Genomic DNA, 15,223 nt, shown 5'->3' with positions numbered 1-15,223 from the left:
TGGATATCTTTGGACTGTGGGAGGAATTCAGAACAGCCAGAGGATCGACCTTACCCATACGTCTTGCATTGAAATAAACAGACTTCAGCCCATCAGCCCCATCAAAGAACAATACAGCACAGGAACAGACCGTTTGGCCCTCCAAACCTGCACTGACACATTTTGCCCTTCCATACTAAAACTATCTTCACTTACAGGATTTGTATCGATCTATTTCCTTCTTATTCATGTATTTGTTCAACTTTGTACTTACTGCGAGGTTCTGACTTAACCTTATTCATGGCTATCTTAAACCTTAAGGAGTTGTGATCATACTTAGGTAGTGATTAGAATCTATCTGGTTGAGGGTGACAAACAGGAAATGAACAATGACCTTATTGGGTATATATTGTAAACCTCTAAATAACGGGGAGGAAGTAGAATGGAACACCTGATTATGGCAGATTATGGAAGTCTGCAAGACAAGAAGAGATGGATAGTTAGACTGGAGGGACTGGAGAGGGGAGAAATTCCTGCAATGCATGCAGGAGAACTTTCTGGAACAGTACGTTTTCATTACTGCCAGGGAGAATGCTGTGTTAGATCTGGTCTTAGGAAATGAGGCAAGCTGAAAAATAGTGATCATAACAGTTTCCATACGATACTGAAAAAAGACAAAAAATATTTAATATTTAATAATCAATGATTAAGCTGTCAGACTGGCAAAGGGGTCTAAATGTTGAACTGAAGTACCTTGATTGAAACATGTTTTGGTGGATAAAATATTGGATGAAAAATGGGAGAATTTGAAAAGGGAGATGAATAGTGTGCAAGCCAGGTACATACCCATATCCAAAGCTAGAGTACCCTGGATGAAGAAGGATAGTGACGAGAAAATAAGGAAGAAAAAGGCAGATGATGCATACCAGAATAATAATAGCATTAGAAATCAGGAGGAATACCTCAAATGCAGGAGAGAGGCTCAGGCTGGAATAAGGAAGGCTAAGAGTGTAATGAGATCAGAGAGTATGAGTTTCCTGATTGGTCCATTCAGGGATCCTTCGCTGACAGGTAAAAAGAGGAGTGTCAGAGATTCTGGCATTCTGAAAGCTGACTCTAAAGAGGTTGTACTAGAGTCAAGGTCTCTTTATGAGTCAATAAAAAGTGACTTGGTGAAAGGATACAGAATTCTGTAGAATGAAGGCAAAGAAGAAGCATGAGGAAAGGATGGCAGGCTGTACTTAAACAAATAGTATCATGTTCTTCAAGCATAGTAAAAGATTAGTGAAGAATTGAATGGGAGCTCATAAGGAACAAGCAGGGTAAGCTGCTCACTGAAGCACTCCAGGTTGAGAAGTTACCAGCTCACATGGATTACTGAGAGTGTTATGGAAACTGAAACCAAAAGAGAAAATGCTGGAAAATCTCAGCAGGTCTGGCAGCATCTGTAAGGAGAGAAAAGAGCTGACGTTTCGAGTCTAACTGACCCTTTGTCAAAGCTGAGTTAAGGGAGCTCTTGGCAGAAATCATCCATTCTGAACACAGTCCTGGGGAACTGGAAAATTGAAAATATTTAAGAAAGGGACAATAGATAACACAGGAAACAACAGATTTCTCAGCCTGACACCTTGGGTTGACTCAGTGGTTCGCATTGCTACCTCACAACACCGTGGGTTTGATTCCAGACTCCGGCAACTGTTTGTGGAGTTTGCACATTCTCTCTGTGTCTGTGTGGGTTTCCTCCCACCGTCCAAAGATGTGCAGGTTAGATGTATTGGCCATGCTAAATTGTCCATAGTGTTCAGGGATATGTAAGTTAGGTGCATTAATCAGGGTTAAATATAGGCTAATTGGGCAGGAGAATGGGTCTGGGAGGTTACTCTTTGGAGGGTCTGTGTGGACTTGTTGGGCTGAAAGGCCTGTTTCCACGTTGTAGGGATATTCTATAACTCATGGAGGCCATAATACACTTAGAGAAAAATCACTTGTACAAAACAAAACCAACGTGTAAAAGGCAGGTCATGTCTGACAAATTTAACTGAGTTTTCTGACAAGTTTGAACATTCAGAAAGCGATTGAACATAGTACCATATGACAAGTTGGTGAGCAAATTATAAATGTTTGGGATTGATATGCCCTTGGCAAAAAATTAGCTAAAAGGTGAGAAGGTTTCTGAGATTGATGAAGAGTTGAAAGTAAATCTTGCCAGGGGTTTGTGTTGCGACACCTACTCACCTGCGTGAGACCTACTCGGTGCAAGAGGGGAAGGAGAGTGCTTTGCGGCATGGAGAAGCAGGCCTTCACGTTGGCAGATCCAGTTTATGGGCGGGGCTCGGAGATGAAAGGACGTTCGCATTGGCGGATCTTTGGTTTCTCGGGGACAGAAGGTAGTCTGTGTCTGAGATGTTCTCTGGAGGGCCGGGCCTTGCGTGTGGGGGCGGGGTGTGTTTGTTGGCCTGACCCTGAAGGGGTGGATCCTGAAGAGATTAGGGCCTTTCTCTGCAGCCCATTTCCGAGTTGGATAACTCTCCTGCTTGGAGCCTGTTGTGGACTGAGGAAGTGTAAGACATGGTGGGTTTGTGGAGGAGGACGCAGCGTTCGGCCCGGCCGCCGTTTATTGTATCAGAGCCGGAAGAGCAGGTAATTGGTGTCCGGGGCCGAGAGCATGCGCCTTGCTGGAGGCACCGCAGCATTACCTGGGCATGGGAAGGTCGCTAGAGATCCCCATGTGTGTTGACCCAGATCCCCAGTATCCCTGGAGCTGTGCACACTTCACCCTCTGTACCCCGAACTTCGTGCATTCCTGACGTCGCCGACTTTGCCCTGTATACTGCAACTTGTGTATCCATGCCCCAATCCCACTTATTCCACGTAGTGTACTCCTTCCCTTGCATCCGCTATCTTATTTATCTCTTGTACCCCGTACTCCATATATACTGTTAAAAATCACAAAGCACCAGGTTTATTTGGAATCACTAGCTTTCAGAGCACTGCTCCTTTCTTCAGGTGGTTGTACCTTCACTACCTGATGAAAGAGCAGCATTCGGAAAGCTAGTGCTGCCAAATAAACCTGTTGGACTATAACCTGGTCTTATGTGATTTTTAACTTTGTACACCCCAGTCCAACATCAGCAGCTCCAGTTCATATATACGGGACTTTAGATTAGATTACCTACAGTGTGGAAGCCTTCGGCCCAACAAGTCCATACCGGCCCGCCGAAGCGCACCGGCCCAACAATTCCATACCCCTACATCTACCCCTTCACCTAACACTACAGGCAATTTAGCATAGCCAATTCACCTGACCAGCACATCTTTGGACTGTGGGAGGAAACCCACGCAGACATGGGGAGAACGTGCAAACTCCACACAGTCAGTCGCCTGAGGCGGGATTTGAACCCAGGTCTCTGGTGCTGTGAGGCAGCAGTGCTAACCACCTTTACATTCTGTGCATGACTGAGTACTCCAAACACTACTCCGTACACTCCCAGATTACTGAATTTCATTCACTTTGCGACCTTGAACATTTCTGCCTCCACCTCAGATTACACTTTTTCCATCAAGACTCCTGCCCATTCTCTTGCCTCCAACACATCCCACCCACCTGGACATTCTATGCTGGCCTGTTACCTGCCTTTGATCTCTTCAGTTTCAACTGCTGCCGTGACATAGACTGCCTCAACCTGTCCACCCCCCTCACCCACTCCAGCCCCTCACCCTTGCAACACACAGCCCTTCATTCCCTCTGCTCCAATCCTAACGTCACTGTCAAGCCAGCCGACGGATAGCAGGAGAGGTGCAGTGGTAGTTTGGCGCACTGACCTTGACACGCTGAAGCCAGACGCCACCTCGTAGTCACTTCTTCCTACTGCCCCCTCGACCATGACCTCACCTCCCATCACCAAACCATCATCTCCTCAGACCATCCACAACCTCACCACCTCTGGGGATCTCCCACCCACAGCCTCCAACCTCATAGTCCGAGAACCCTGCACAGCCTCATTCCTAAGATTCACAAACCTAACTGCCCCAATTGACCCATTGTCTCCGCCTGCTCCTGCCCCAGCGAACTGATCTCTGCATACCTTGACACTGTCTTGTCCCCCTTAGTCCAGAAACTCCCCACCTGCGTTCGGGACACCATCCACACCCTTCACCACCTCCAAGACTTTTGATACCCCGGCTCCCAATGCCTTATCTTCACCATGGACATCTGAGTCCTGCATACATCTATCCGACATGACGAAGGCCTCTAAGCCCTCTTTCTTCCTCTCATGCTGACCCAACCAGTATCCTTCCACTGACACACTTATTTGCCTGGCTGAATTGGTCCTTATCCTCAACAACGTCTCCTTCCAATCCTCCCACTTCCTCCAAACCAAAGGGATAGTCATGGGCACCTGCATGGCACCCAGGTATGCCTACCTGTTTGTCGGGTATATGGAACAGTCCATCTTCCACAACCACACTGGTACCATTCCCCACCTTTTCCTCTGCAATATTGATGACTGTATCAGTGCTACCTCGTGCTCCCACGAGGAGGTTGAACAGTTCATCAAATTCACCAACACCTTCCACCCTGACCTCAAATTCACCCAGACCATCTCGTACACCTCCCTCCCCTTCCTGGACCTCTCCATCTCATATCTGGTGACCAACTAATCACTGACATCTACTACAAACCCACTGACTCCCACAGCAACCTGGACTGCACCTCCTCCCATCCTGCTTCCTATAAAATTGCCATCCTTATTGACAATTCCTCTGCCTCCGTTGCAACTGCTCCCAGGACGACCAATTCCACCATAGAAAATCCCAGATGGCCTCCTCCTTCAATGATCGATTCTCCTGCTCCTCGGATGCTGTCAGGCCTGCTGTGCTTTTCCAGCACTACACTCTAGACACTACTCCAAACTCCTCATTCCTTATGTATGCACTGTACAACATGAGCATCCGACATTATATATCTGGTTGTAAGTTTGCTCGCTGAGCTGAAAAGTTTGTTTTCAGACATTCCATCACCATGCTAAATAACATCATCATTTAGCCTCCAGTGAAGTGCTGGTGTTATGTCCTGCTTTTTATTTATTTGTCTTTGTCTCTTAAGTTGGGTGATATCATTTCCAGGAGAAAGTGAGGACTGCAGATGCTGGAGATCAGAGCTGAAAATGTGTTGCTGGAAAAGCGCAGCAGGTCAGGCAGCATCCAAGGAGCAGGAGAATCGACGTTTCGGGCATGAGCCCTTCTTCAGGAAAGGGCTCATTCCTGAAGAAGGGCTCATGCCCGAAACGTCGATTCTCCTGCTCCTTGGATGCTGCCTGACCTGCTGCGCTTTTCCAGCAACACATTTTCAGCCCTGATATCATTTCCAGTTCTTTTTCGCAGAGGTTGGTAAAGGGGTCCAAATAGATGTGTTTATTGATAAAGTTCTACTTTAAATGCCAGGCCTCCAGGAATTCCTGTGCGTGTCTGTTTAGTCTGTCCTACGACAGATCTGTTGTCCCAGTCGAAGTGATGTCCTTCCTCGTCCATATGTAAGGCTTCTAACGATAGTGTGTCATGTCTTTTGGTGGCTAGTTGGTGTTCGTGTATCTTGGTGGCTGGTTTTCTGCCTGTCTGTCTAATGTAGTGTTTGCTTCATTCCTTACGTTGTATTTTGTAAATGACATTTGTTTTGCTGATTGATTGTTTGTTTGTATAGGGTCCTTTCGGTTCACTGTTTAAGTGTGTTGGTAGGTTTGTTGGCTATAATGATGCCAAGGGGTCAGAGTAGTCTGGGAGTCATTTCAGAGGTGTCTTTGATGTATGGTAATGGGGCATTGTTTGTGGACGCATTGTGTCTGCTTGTTTGGGTTTGTTGTTTAGGAATCAGCAGATTGTTTATTGGTACCCGTTCTTCTTGAATATGCTGTGTCAGTATTTTTCTTATGTGTTGTGGCCCTTTTCAATAATGTCCTGACGCAGCTTCGTTTGTGGATGTTGGGATGATTGCTTCTGTAGTTAAGCATCTGGTCTGTGTGTGTTGCTTTCGTGTAGATGCTGATCTAAAGTTCTCCATGAACTGTTTGTTCCACTGATCATCCCAACACCCACGAATTCCCCTCAGTCTCCTACGATCTTAAGAAAAATGTCCTAGTTTGTCCAATCTCTCCCTATAACTCACGCCATTGAGACCTGGCAACACTCCTGTAAATTTCTTCTGCACTCTTTCCAGTCTAAACCTCTTTCCTATAACAAGGTGACCAAAACTGAACGCAATACTCCAGGTGCAACTCCACCAATGTCCTGTACAACTGCAACATAACTTCTCAACTTCTATACTCCATGCTCTCACTGATGAAGGGCAGTGTGCCAAAAGCCGCCTTCACTGCCCTGTCTACCTGTGACTCCACCTTCAGAGAACTCTGAACCTGAACTCCAAGATCCCTCTGTTCCACTACACTCCTTAAGGCCCCACCATTCGCCATGAAACTCCTATGTTGATTTGACTTTCCAAAATGCAAGATCTTACACTTAGCTATATTAAACTTCATTTGCTATTTCTCGGCCCACTTCCCCAGCTGATCAGGGTACTACTGCAATTTCTGATAACCTTTCCCGCTGACCACGATACTGCCTATTTTGGTGTCATCAGCAAATTTATTAATCATGGAGAAAGTGAGGATTCCAGATGATGGCAATCAGAGTTGAAAAGTGTGGTGCTGGAAACTTATGCCTGAAACGTTGATTCTCCTGCACGTCAGGTGCTTCCTGACCTGCTGTGCTTTTCCACTGCTACACTTTTCAAAACTTACTAATCATGCCTTGTACATTCCCATCCAAACCATTGATACAAATAACAAATAATAACGGACTCAGCACTGAGGTACTCCACTCATCACAGCCACGATAACCCTCTGCTTCCTACCATCAAGCCAATTGTGTCTCCAAATTGCCAGCTCCCCATGGATTCCATGCGATCTAACTTTCCAGAGCAACCTCTCATGTTGCACCTTATCAAAGTCGTTATTTGTGAACCATGTATGTCTGCAATGGGCACGATTAGCACAATGCTGATCTACATAGAACATTAGCACACAAAGGCCATGTATCCATGTTGAGCCTGTGCTGGCTATCTACAGTGATCAAACTAGTACCACTCCACTGCCCTAATCTCTTAACTTTGTAAGTTTCTTTCCATAAATTACCCATTCAATTCCCTGACAAAATAAATCATTGTCTTTGCTACCACTATCCTTAAATGATCAAGGTCAATTCCATTACAGTAAAAATAATGTTTCCCATTGATTATTTATTTTTTACTGTAAGCCTTCAAATCTGTGCCGTCCAAGCGAGTGAGGGCAGGAATAGGAGGATAGAGCAGATGAATGAGAGAAGGATTCACATTTTTGGATCATTGGAAGCTGTTTCGGGGTAGAAGTGAGATGGATTACACCTAAATTGGAAGGGGACTAATATACTGGCAGGGAGATTTGCTAGATAGTGAGGAAAGATTTCAATCTGAGACTCATACAGTTGAGAACAAAGGCGAGTCAAACAGTCAGGGTAAGAAGAGACAACACAGAGAACAAGGTAGGACTGATAAATTTAACTGATTGATTTCAATGCAAGAGACCTAACAGGGAAGGCAGATGAAAGCAGGGCATGGTTAGGAACATGGGACTGGGATATCATAGTAATTACAGAAATGTGGCTCAGGGATGGACAGGACTAGCAACTTAATGTTCCAGGATACAAATGCTACAGGAGGGACAGAAAGAGAGGCAAGAGAGGAGGGGGGTGGTGTTTTTGATAACGGATAGCATTCCTGCTGTACTTCAGGAGGCTGCTCCCGGTAATACATCCAGGGAAGCTATTTGGGTGGAACTGAGAAATAAGAAAGGGATGATCACCTTATTTGGATTGTATTATAGATCCCCTAATAGTCAGAGGGAAATTGAGAAACAAATTTGTATGGAGATCTCAATTATCTGTAGGAATAATAGGGTGGTTATGGTAAGCGATTTTAACTTTGCAAGCATAGACTGGGACTGTCATAGTGTTAAGGGTTTAGATGTAGAGGAATTTGTTAAGTAAATTCTTTTGATTCAGTATGTGGGTATGCATACTAGAGAAGGTGCAAAACATGACCTACTCTTGGGAAATAAGGCAGGGCAGGTAATTGAGGTGTCAGTGGGGGAGCACTTTGGGGCCGGCGACCATAATTCTATTCGTTTTAAAATAGTGATGGAAAAGGATAGGCCAGATCTAAAAGTTGAAGTTCTAAATTGGAGAAAGGCCAATTTTGACGGTATTAGGCAAGAACTTTCAAAAGTTGATTGGGTGCAGATGTTCACAGGTAAAATCACGGCTGAGAAATGTCAAGCCTTCAGAAATGAGATAACAGGAGTCCAGAAAAAATATAGAGTGAAAGGAAAGGCTGGTAGGTATAGGGAATGCTGGATGACTAAAGAAATTGAGGTTTTGGTTAAGAAAAAGAAGGAAGCATATGTCAAGTATAGACAGGATGAATCGAGTGAATCCTTAGAAGAGTATAAAGGAAGTAGGAGTATCCTTAAGAGGGACATCAGGAGGGCAAAAAGGGGACATGAGATAGCTTTGGCAAATAGAGTTAAGGAGAATCCAAAGGGTTTTTACAAATACATTAAGGACAAAACGTTAACTAGGGAGAGAATAGGGAGCCGCAGGACATGGGGGAGACACTAAATGAGTAATTTGCATCAGTATATACTACGGGAAAAGGACATGGAAGATATAGAATGTAGAGAAATAGATGGTGACATCTTGAAAAATGTCCATATTACAGAGGAGGAAGTGCTGGATGTCTTGAAACGGGTAAAGGTGGATAAATCCCCAGGACCTGATCAGGTGTATCCTAGATCTCTGTAGGAGGGTAGGGAAGTGACTGCTGGGCCTCTTACTGAGATATTTATTTCATCGATAGTCACAGTTGAGGTGTCGGAAGACTGGAGGTTGGCTAACGTGGTGCCACTGTTTAGGAAAGGTGGTAAAGACAAGCCAGGGAACTATAGACCAGTGAGTCTGATGTCGGTGGTGGGCAAGTTATTGGAGGAAATCCTGAGGGACAGGATGTACATGTATTTGGAAAGGCAAGGACTGATTAGGGATGGTCACATGGCTTTGTGCGTGGGAAATCATGTCTCACAGACTTGATTGAGTTTTTTGAAGAAGTAACACAAGGGGATTGATGAGGGCAGAGCTGTGATCTCTATGGACTTCAGTAAGGTGTTCGACAATGTTCTCCATTGGAGACTGGTTAGCAAGGTTAGATCTCATGGAATACAGGGAGAATTCGCCATTTGGATACAGAACTGGCTCAAAGGTAGAAGATAGAGGGTGGTGGTGGAGGCTTGTTTTTCAGACTAGAGGCCTGTGACCAGTGGAGTGTCACAAGGATTGGTGCTGGGTCCACTACTTTTCATCATTTATATGAATGATTTGGACGTGAGCATAAGAAGTATAGTTAGTAAGTTTGCAGATGACACCAAAATTGGAGGTGTATTGGACAGCGAAAAAGATTATCTCAGATTAAAATGGGATTTTGATCAGATGGGCCGATGGGCAGAGAAGTGGCAGATGGAGTTTAATTTAGATAAATGTGAGGTGCTGCATTTTGGGAAAGCAAATCTTACTACACACTTCATGGTAAGGTCCTCGGGAGTGTTGCTGAACAAAGAGACCTTGGAGTGCAGGTTCATAGCTCCTTGAAAGTAGAGTCACAGGTAGATAGGATAGTGAAGAAGGTGTTTGGTATGCTTTGCTTTATTGGTCAGAGTATTGAGTGCAGGAGTTGGGAGGTCATGTTGCAGCTGTACAGGACATTGGTTCGGCCACTGTTGGAATATTACGTGCAATTCTAGTCTCCTTCCTATCGAAAAGATGTTGTGAAACTTGAAAGGGTTCAGAAAAGATTTACTAGGATGTTGCCAGGGTTGAAGGATTTGAGCTATGGGGAGAGGTTGAATAGGCTGGGGCTGTTTTCCCTGGAGCGTCGGAGGCTGAGGGGTCACCTTTATAGAGATTTATAAAATCATGAGGGGTATGGATAGGATAAATAGACAAAGTCTTTTCCCTGGGTTTGGGGAGTCCAGACCTAGAGGGCATAGGTTTAGGGCGAGAGGGGAAAGATATAAAAGAGACCTAAGGGGCAACTTTTTCTCACAGAGAGTGGTAAGTGTATGGAATGAGCTGCCAGAGGAAGAGGCTGTGCAATTGCAACATTTAAAAGGCATCTGGATGGATATATGAATAGGAAGAGTTTGAAGGGATATGGGCAAGGTGCTGGCAGGCGAGACTAGATTAGTTTGGGATATCTGGCCAGCGTGGACGAGTCGGATCAAATGGTCTGTTTCCGTGCTGTACATCTCTATGACTCCTTTAACTCTAACTCCCTGTTCCACCAAGTGAAGGGACCAATTTATGTTTGTTGACCTTATCTGTACTTGTCATAATCTTATACACCTCTATCAAAGCTCCCGTCAAATTTCTTTTATTCAAGGAGAACATGATGTGAAGCTGCTGATGTTGGACTGAATTGGACAAAGTCAAAAATCTCATGATACAGATTACAGTCCAACAGATTTATTTGACGGTTCAAGCTTTTAGAGCCCTGCTCATCCTTCAGGGGTGTGTGAGAGAGGGAGACCTCATCCAATCTAACATTTTTGCTTCCATCCTTTATCCCAAGAATTATTTTGATAAATCTCTGCTGCACTTTCTTAAGGACTTCCACAGACTTCCCAGATTGTACAAAGTTAAAAATCACAACAGGTTATAGTCCAACAGGTGTATTTGGAAGTACTAGCTTTCGGAGCACTGCTCCTTCATCAGGTGGTTGTGGCGTATAAGATCCTAAAACACGGAATTTATAGGAAAGGTTTACAGTGTGATGCAACTGAAATTATGTATTGAACAAGACCTGGATTGTTTAAGTCTGTCATCTTTTAGAATGACCATGTTGGTTTCAGTTCTTTCATATGTAAACCCCAGAACTTTTTTTTACAGTTACCTTCTCAAGCAAATAGATGTCATGTTGTATCAGATAATGCACTGAAGAGTGTGAGTCTCTCTGTGCCCCAATGTTCAGACTAATTTTCATTCTAAAAAAGGGATTTACAGAATCTGACATGAATTCATGTAGTTTTTGAGCAAAATAAAATCCACCCCACAAACGTATATGTCGTGCGCATGTCCCACGAAGGTCCAAGGTCTAATGTCCAGGATGACTGAAGTCATCACTGACTCAGTCAGAGAACACTTAGCAGTATGGGACATTCAACCTCAGTCCTTCGGCTGTCCGCCCTCCAAGGTGAACTTTGGGACAAGCAACCATGCAAAGTGGCCGAGCAGAGGCTGATAGCCAAGTTCAGTACCCATGGGGGTGGCCTCAACCGGAACCTTGGGTTCGTTGTCACACTACAGGTGATCTCTTGCTCTCTCTCACGCACACTTTTGTGGACCCACATTCTCATGCAGGCTTTCTCTCATACTCAAGCTCTCTCTCATACCGTCACAGATACAAACCCACACATGCACCCTCTCACAGACTCATACCCCTTTAGACTCAGGCTCTCACACATGCTCACAGATGCTCTCTCACAGACATTTATACCCCCCCCCACCCCCCACGCGCACACACACACACAAGCACACATACACGCCTAAGTTTGTGGGGTGAATTTGTACTTGCATAATTACATTTTATTTTGCTCAAAAACTGCATGAATCCATGTAAGATTCTATAAATCCCTTTTTTTTAGAAATAAAATCTGTCTGGACATTGGGGCACAGACAGACTCACACAGGGCACCTCACACCTTCAATTCATTGTCTGAGATGACGTGGCAACTGTCGTTAAAGTTCACTTGAAATGTAATTCTAAAAATAAAGTTCTGGGATTTAAATTTGAAAGAACTAAAATCAATATGGTCATTCTAAAGGATGAGAGACTTAATAAACAATCCAGGTCTTTTGATTAGATTAGAATTCCTACAGTGTGGAAACAGTCCCTTTAACCCAACCAGTCCACATTGACCCTCCGAAGAGTAACCCACCCAGACCCATTTCCCTCTGACGAATGCACTTAACACTATGGACAATTGAGTGAATTTAGTGATTCACCTGACCTGCACATCTTTGGACTGTGGGAGGAAACCGGAGCACCCGGAGGAAACGCATGCAGACACAGGAAGAATGTGCAAACTCCTCACAGACAGTCGCCCAAAGCTGGAATCGAATCTGGTACCCTGGTGCTGTGAGACAGCAGTGCTAACCACTGAGCCACCTAAACATAGCTTCAGTTGCATGACATTGTAAACTTTTGCTATAAATTCTGTGTCTTCTGATCTTATACTCCACAACCACCTGAAGAAGGACTAGTTCTCCGAAAGCTAGTGCTTCCAAATGCACTTGTTGGACTATAACCTGGTGTTGTGTGATTTTTTAACTTTGTACACTCCAGTCCACCACTGGCACCTCGAAATCATTCCCAAATGATGGTAACTTCAAATGGAAACAATGCTTGTGGCTTAACCAGAGCTTTCTAAAGTTTCTGCATAATTTCCCTCCTTTAGTACCTCTGTACCTCTGTTCATGAATCCTAAGATCGTGCATGCTTTGCTAACCACTATCTCAATATTAGATTTTTAGATTATATTAGATTAAATTACTTACAGTGTGGAAACAGGCCCTTCGGCCCAACAAGTTCACACCGACCCGCCGAAGCGTAACCCACCCATTCCCGTACATTTACCCCTTTACCTAACACTATACGGGCAATTTAGCATGGCCAATTCACCTGACGTGCACATCTTTGGACTGTGGGAGGAAACCGGAGCACCCGGAGGAAACCCACACAGACACGGGGAGAATGTGCAAACTCTACACAGTCAGTCGCCTGAGTCGGGAATTGAACCCGGGTCTCTGGCGCTGTGAGGCAGCAGTGCTAACCACTGTGCCTCCGCGCCGCCCATATGTCCGACCATATGAACGTATGAATAAGGAGTAGGCCATTTGATCGCTGGAATCTCTTCTGATATTCAATATGATCATTGCTGATCTGTTTCTGTTTTGAATTCTACCAATGCTAGATAACCCTTGAATCTGCTGCCTAACAATAATCTATGTCTGGCTTAATAATATTCAACCACTCAGCCTCCACCTCTTTCTGAGACCAGAGTTCCAACGTTGCATAACCCTCTGAGAGGAAAAAAAAAATCTCCTCTTCTCTGCTGTAAAAGGTGACCCTTAATTTAAAACCATGCTGGTTATGGACTACCCCACAAGAGGTAACATTCTTTGTATATTCACCTTTTGAAGGCCATTTCGGAGGTTAAAACCTTCGGTCAAATCACTTTCACTCTTTTTACTTCCAGTGGAAACAAGCCAAATCTGTCTCACATCTCCTTATACGACAACCTGATCATTTCAGGTGTCAAAGTCATAAACCTTCTTTGAACTACCTCTGATTTCGATTCACAACTTTGTTTAAATGAAGAGTGCACAGGAGACTTGGCTTTATAAATTATGACTTAGATAAGTGACAGTATGTTAAATTGAGGTCTCATTCTGACATGACATCTGTGTAAAAATAAACATTAAGTTTGAGGCTCATTTATTGAACATTAGACCCTTGCTACCATATTCTGACTTAATGGACTATATTGCCATGCATCCTTGCATTCTCTCTTTTGGTCATTATATTTACTGTATAAAATGATGATATCCTAGCTTCCTCGTCAGAAGTTTGTGTATTTGAGCCTTGCTGTAGGGTCTTGAAAGTACAATCAAGAACACTTTCTCGTAATGTAGAGGGAGGAGTGAGTGCCGCATTTTTATTGAGATTTTAAACTGAAGCTTTATATGTCTTTCTAAATGGTTATAAAAAAAAATTATACTGGAATTCAGAAGCTTGGTGAGTTTTCAGTGCCTGATCAACAAAGTATATCAATGAAAACAAAATTCTAGGCAGGATGGCATTTCTGCCATGGGATTTACTATTCCCATCTTCTTCGAAATTTGCCTAAAGTGCAACAATAACATTCCTTTTAAAAACTGCTCATTAGTTGTAGAAATGTTTTGTGACACTCTCTCGTCAAAACGTGATATTTAAATTCAAGTTTTTTTGAAAAAAAGTACTATCTTAATCAAAATACCATTTTTAACTGGCGCAGACTTGGTAAACTGAAGAACTTTTTTTGTGCTGTCTAGTTCTATGATGATGACGACAATGACATTTCTCCTGCATGCTCAACATGAAACTGATTCTTGAATCACAGACACTCAATTATTATCAATAAACAAAAAGAACTGTAGGTGTTGGAAATGATAACAAATACAGAAATTGCTGGAGAAAGTCAGCATGTCTGGCAGCATTTGTGGAGAGAAAGCAGAGTTAATGTTTCAGGTCCAGTGACCATTCTTCAGATCTGTTGGTATACATGCTAAAGATGAGGTTTGGGGTGGGTGGGGGAAATTAGGAAATGATAGTTGGAGATCAAGCCCAGACACAGAGAGAGAAAAACAGTTGGGCAGAGAAAGGAATGGGTAAAGGTCAGTTTGGGAGAATGAATACTTAGTAATGGGGACCTTACTGGCTGAAAATGTGTTGTTTGTGCTAACAGCCCATGTGATGACAAGATTTGGTGTGTGGGAGTTGGAGTAAGGCATGGGAGAAGTTTCTCTAGCCCTTGATATTGAGTCCAGAAGACTGCAGGTTCCTAAGTGGAAAATGAGATTCTGTTTTTCCAGCTTGTGCTGAGTTTCACTGAAGACAGATGTTGGCCAGGGAACACCATGGGGTGTTGAAATGGTGGGCAACAGGAAGCCCAAGTTCATTTTTTGCGGACAAATGTTGATATTCTGCATAGCAGTCACCTAGTCTCCAGTGTAAAGGAGACCACATTGTGAGCAGCGAATATGGTGAACTAGATTAATTGAAATGTAGGTATATCACTGCTTCATCTGGAAGTTGCAATTGAAGAAGCTGTGAGGCTATTGCCGGGGTGGGGGGGGGGGGGGGGGGGGGGGAAATGTTGGGAGACGTGCAGGAGTGGAACATGGTATGCTGGTAAGATTGGTCCCTTTAGAAGACTGATAAGGGAGAGGAAGGCAATATATTCCTGGAGGTGGCAGAAATCCTTTGAATGTGGATGATGGAGGAATGGATAGATTAAGATGAGGAGGGTCCGATTGCTATTGTTGGAGGAAAGAGAGAGGGAGTGGA

At 44.0% G+C, this 15,223-nt stretch overlaps 2 protein-coding genes across 7 annotated transcripts in view; one reads left to right on the top strand and one right to left on the bottom strand.

Moving 5' to 3' along the window:
- Positions 1 to 2,350, bottom strand: part of LOC148150166 (uncharacterized) — a 30,525-nt gene extending 28,175 nt beyond the window's left edge. Inside the window, exon 1 of the mRNA XM_087986367.1 lies at positions 2,215 to 2,350. Within this exon, the coding sequence (XP_087842493.1) occupies positions 2,215 to 2,265 (51 nt within the window). The 5' untranslated portion in view covers positions 2,266 to 2,350. The remainder of the gene's footprint in view (positions 1 to 2,214) is intronic.
- A 57-nt stretch (positions 2,351 to 2,407) lies between these two features.
- LOC122549114 (uncharacterized) overlaps positions 2,408 to 15,223 on the top strand; it is a 226,083-nt gene continuing 213,267 nt past the window's right edge. For 2 of the 6 annotated variants that reach the window (XM_087986366.1, XM_087986364.1), the window contains exon 1: positions 2,408 to 2,619. In XM_087986366.1, coding sequence (XP_087842492.1) covers positions 2,548 to 2,619 — 72 coding nt within the window. In that variant the 5' untranslated portion in view covers positions 2,408 to 2,547. The remainder of the gene's footprint in view (positions 2,620 to 15,223) is intronic. The other 4 variants (XM_087986363.1, XM_087986362.1, XM_043688409.2 and 1 more) reach the window with 4 other exon arrangements.

The sequence above is a fragment of the Chiloscyllium plagiosum genome, unplaced genomic scaffold, assembly GCF_037043375.1.
Source record: "Chiloscyllium plagiosum isolate Xiang-an unplaced genomic scaffold, Cpla_swu_hap1 HiC_scaffold_4, whole genome shotgun sequence".
Classification (NCBI taxonomy): Eukaryota; Metazoa; Chordata; class Chondrichthyes; order Orectolobiformes; family Hemiscylliidae; genus Chiloscyllium; species Chiloscyllium plagiosum.
The sequence above is the reverse complement of the archived record's forward strand: the minus strand, read 5'-3'. Positions and strand labels throughout refer to the sequence as shown.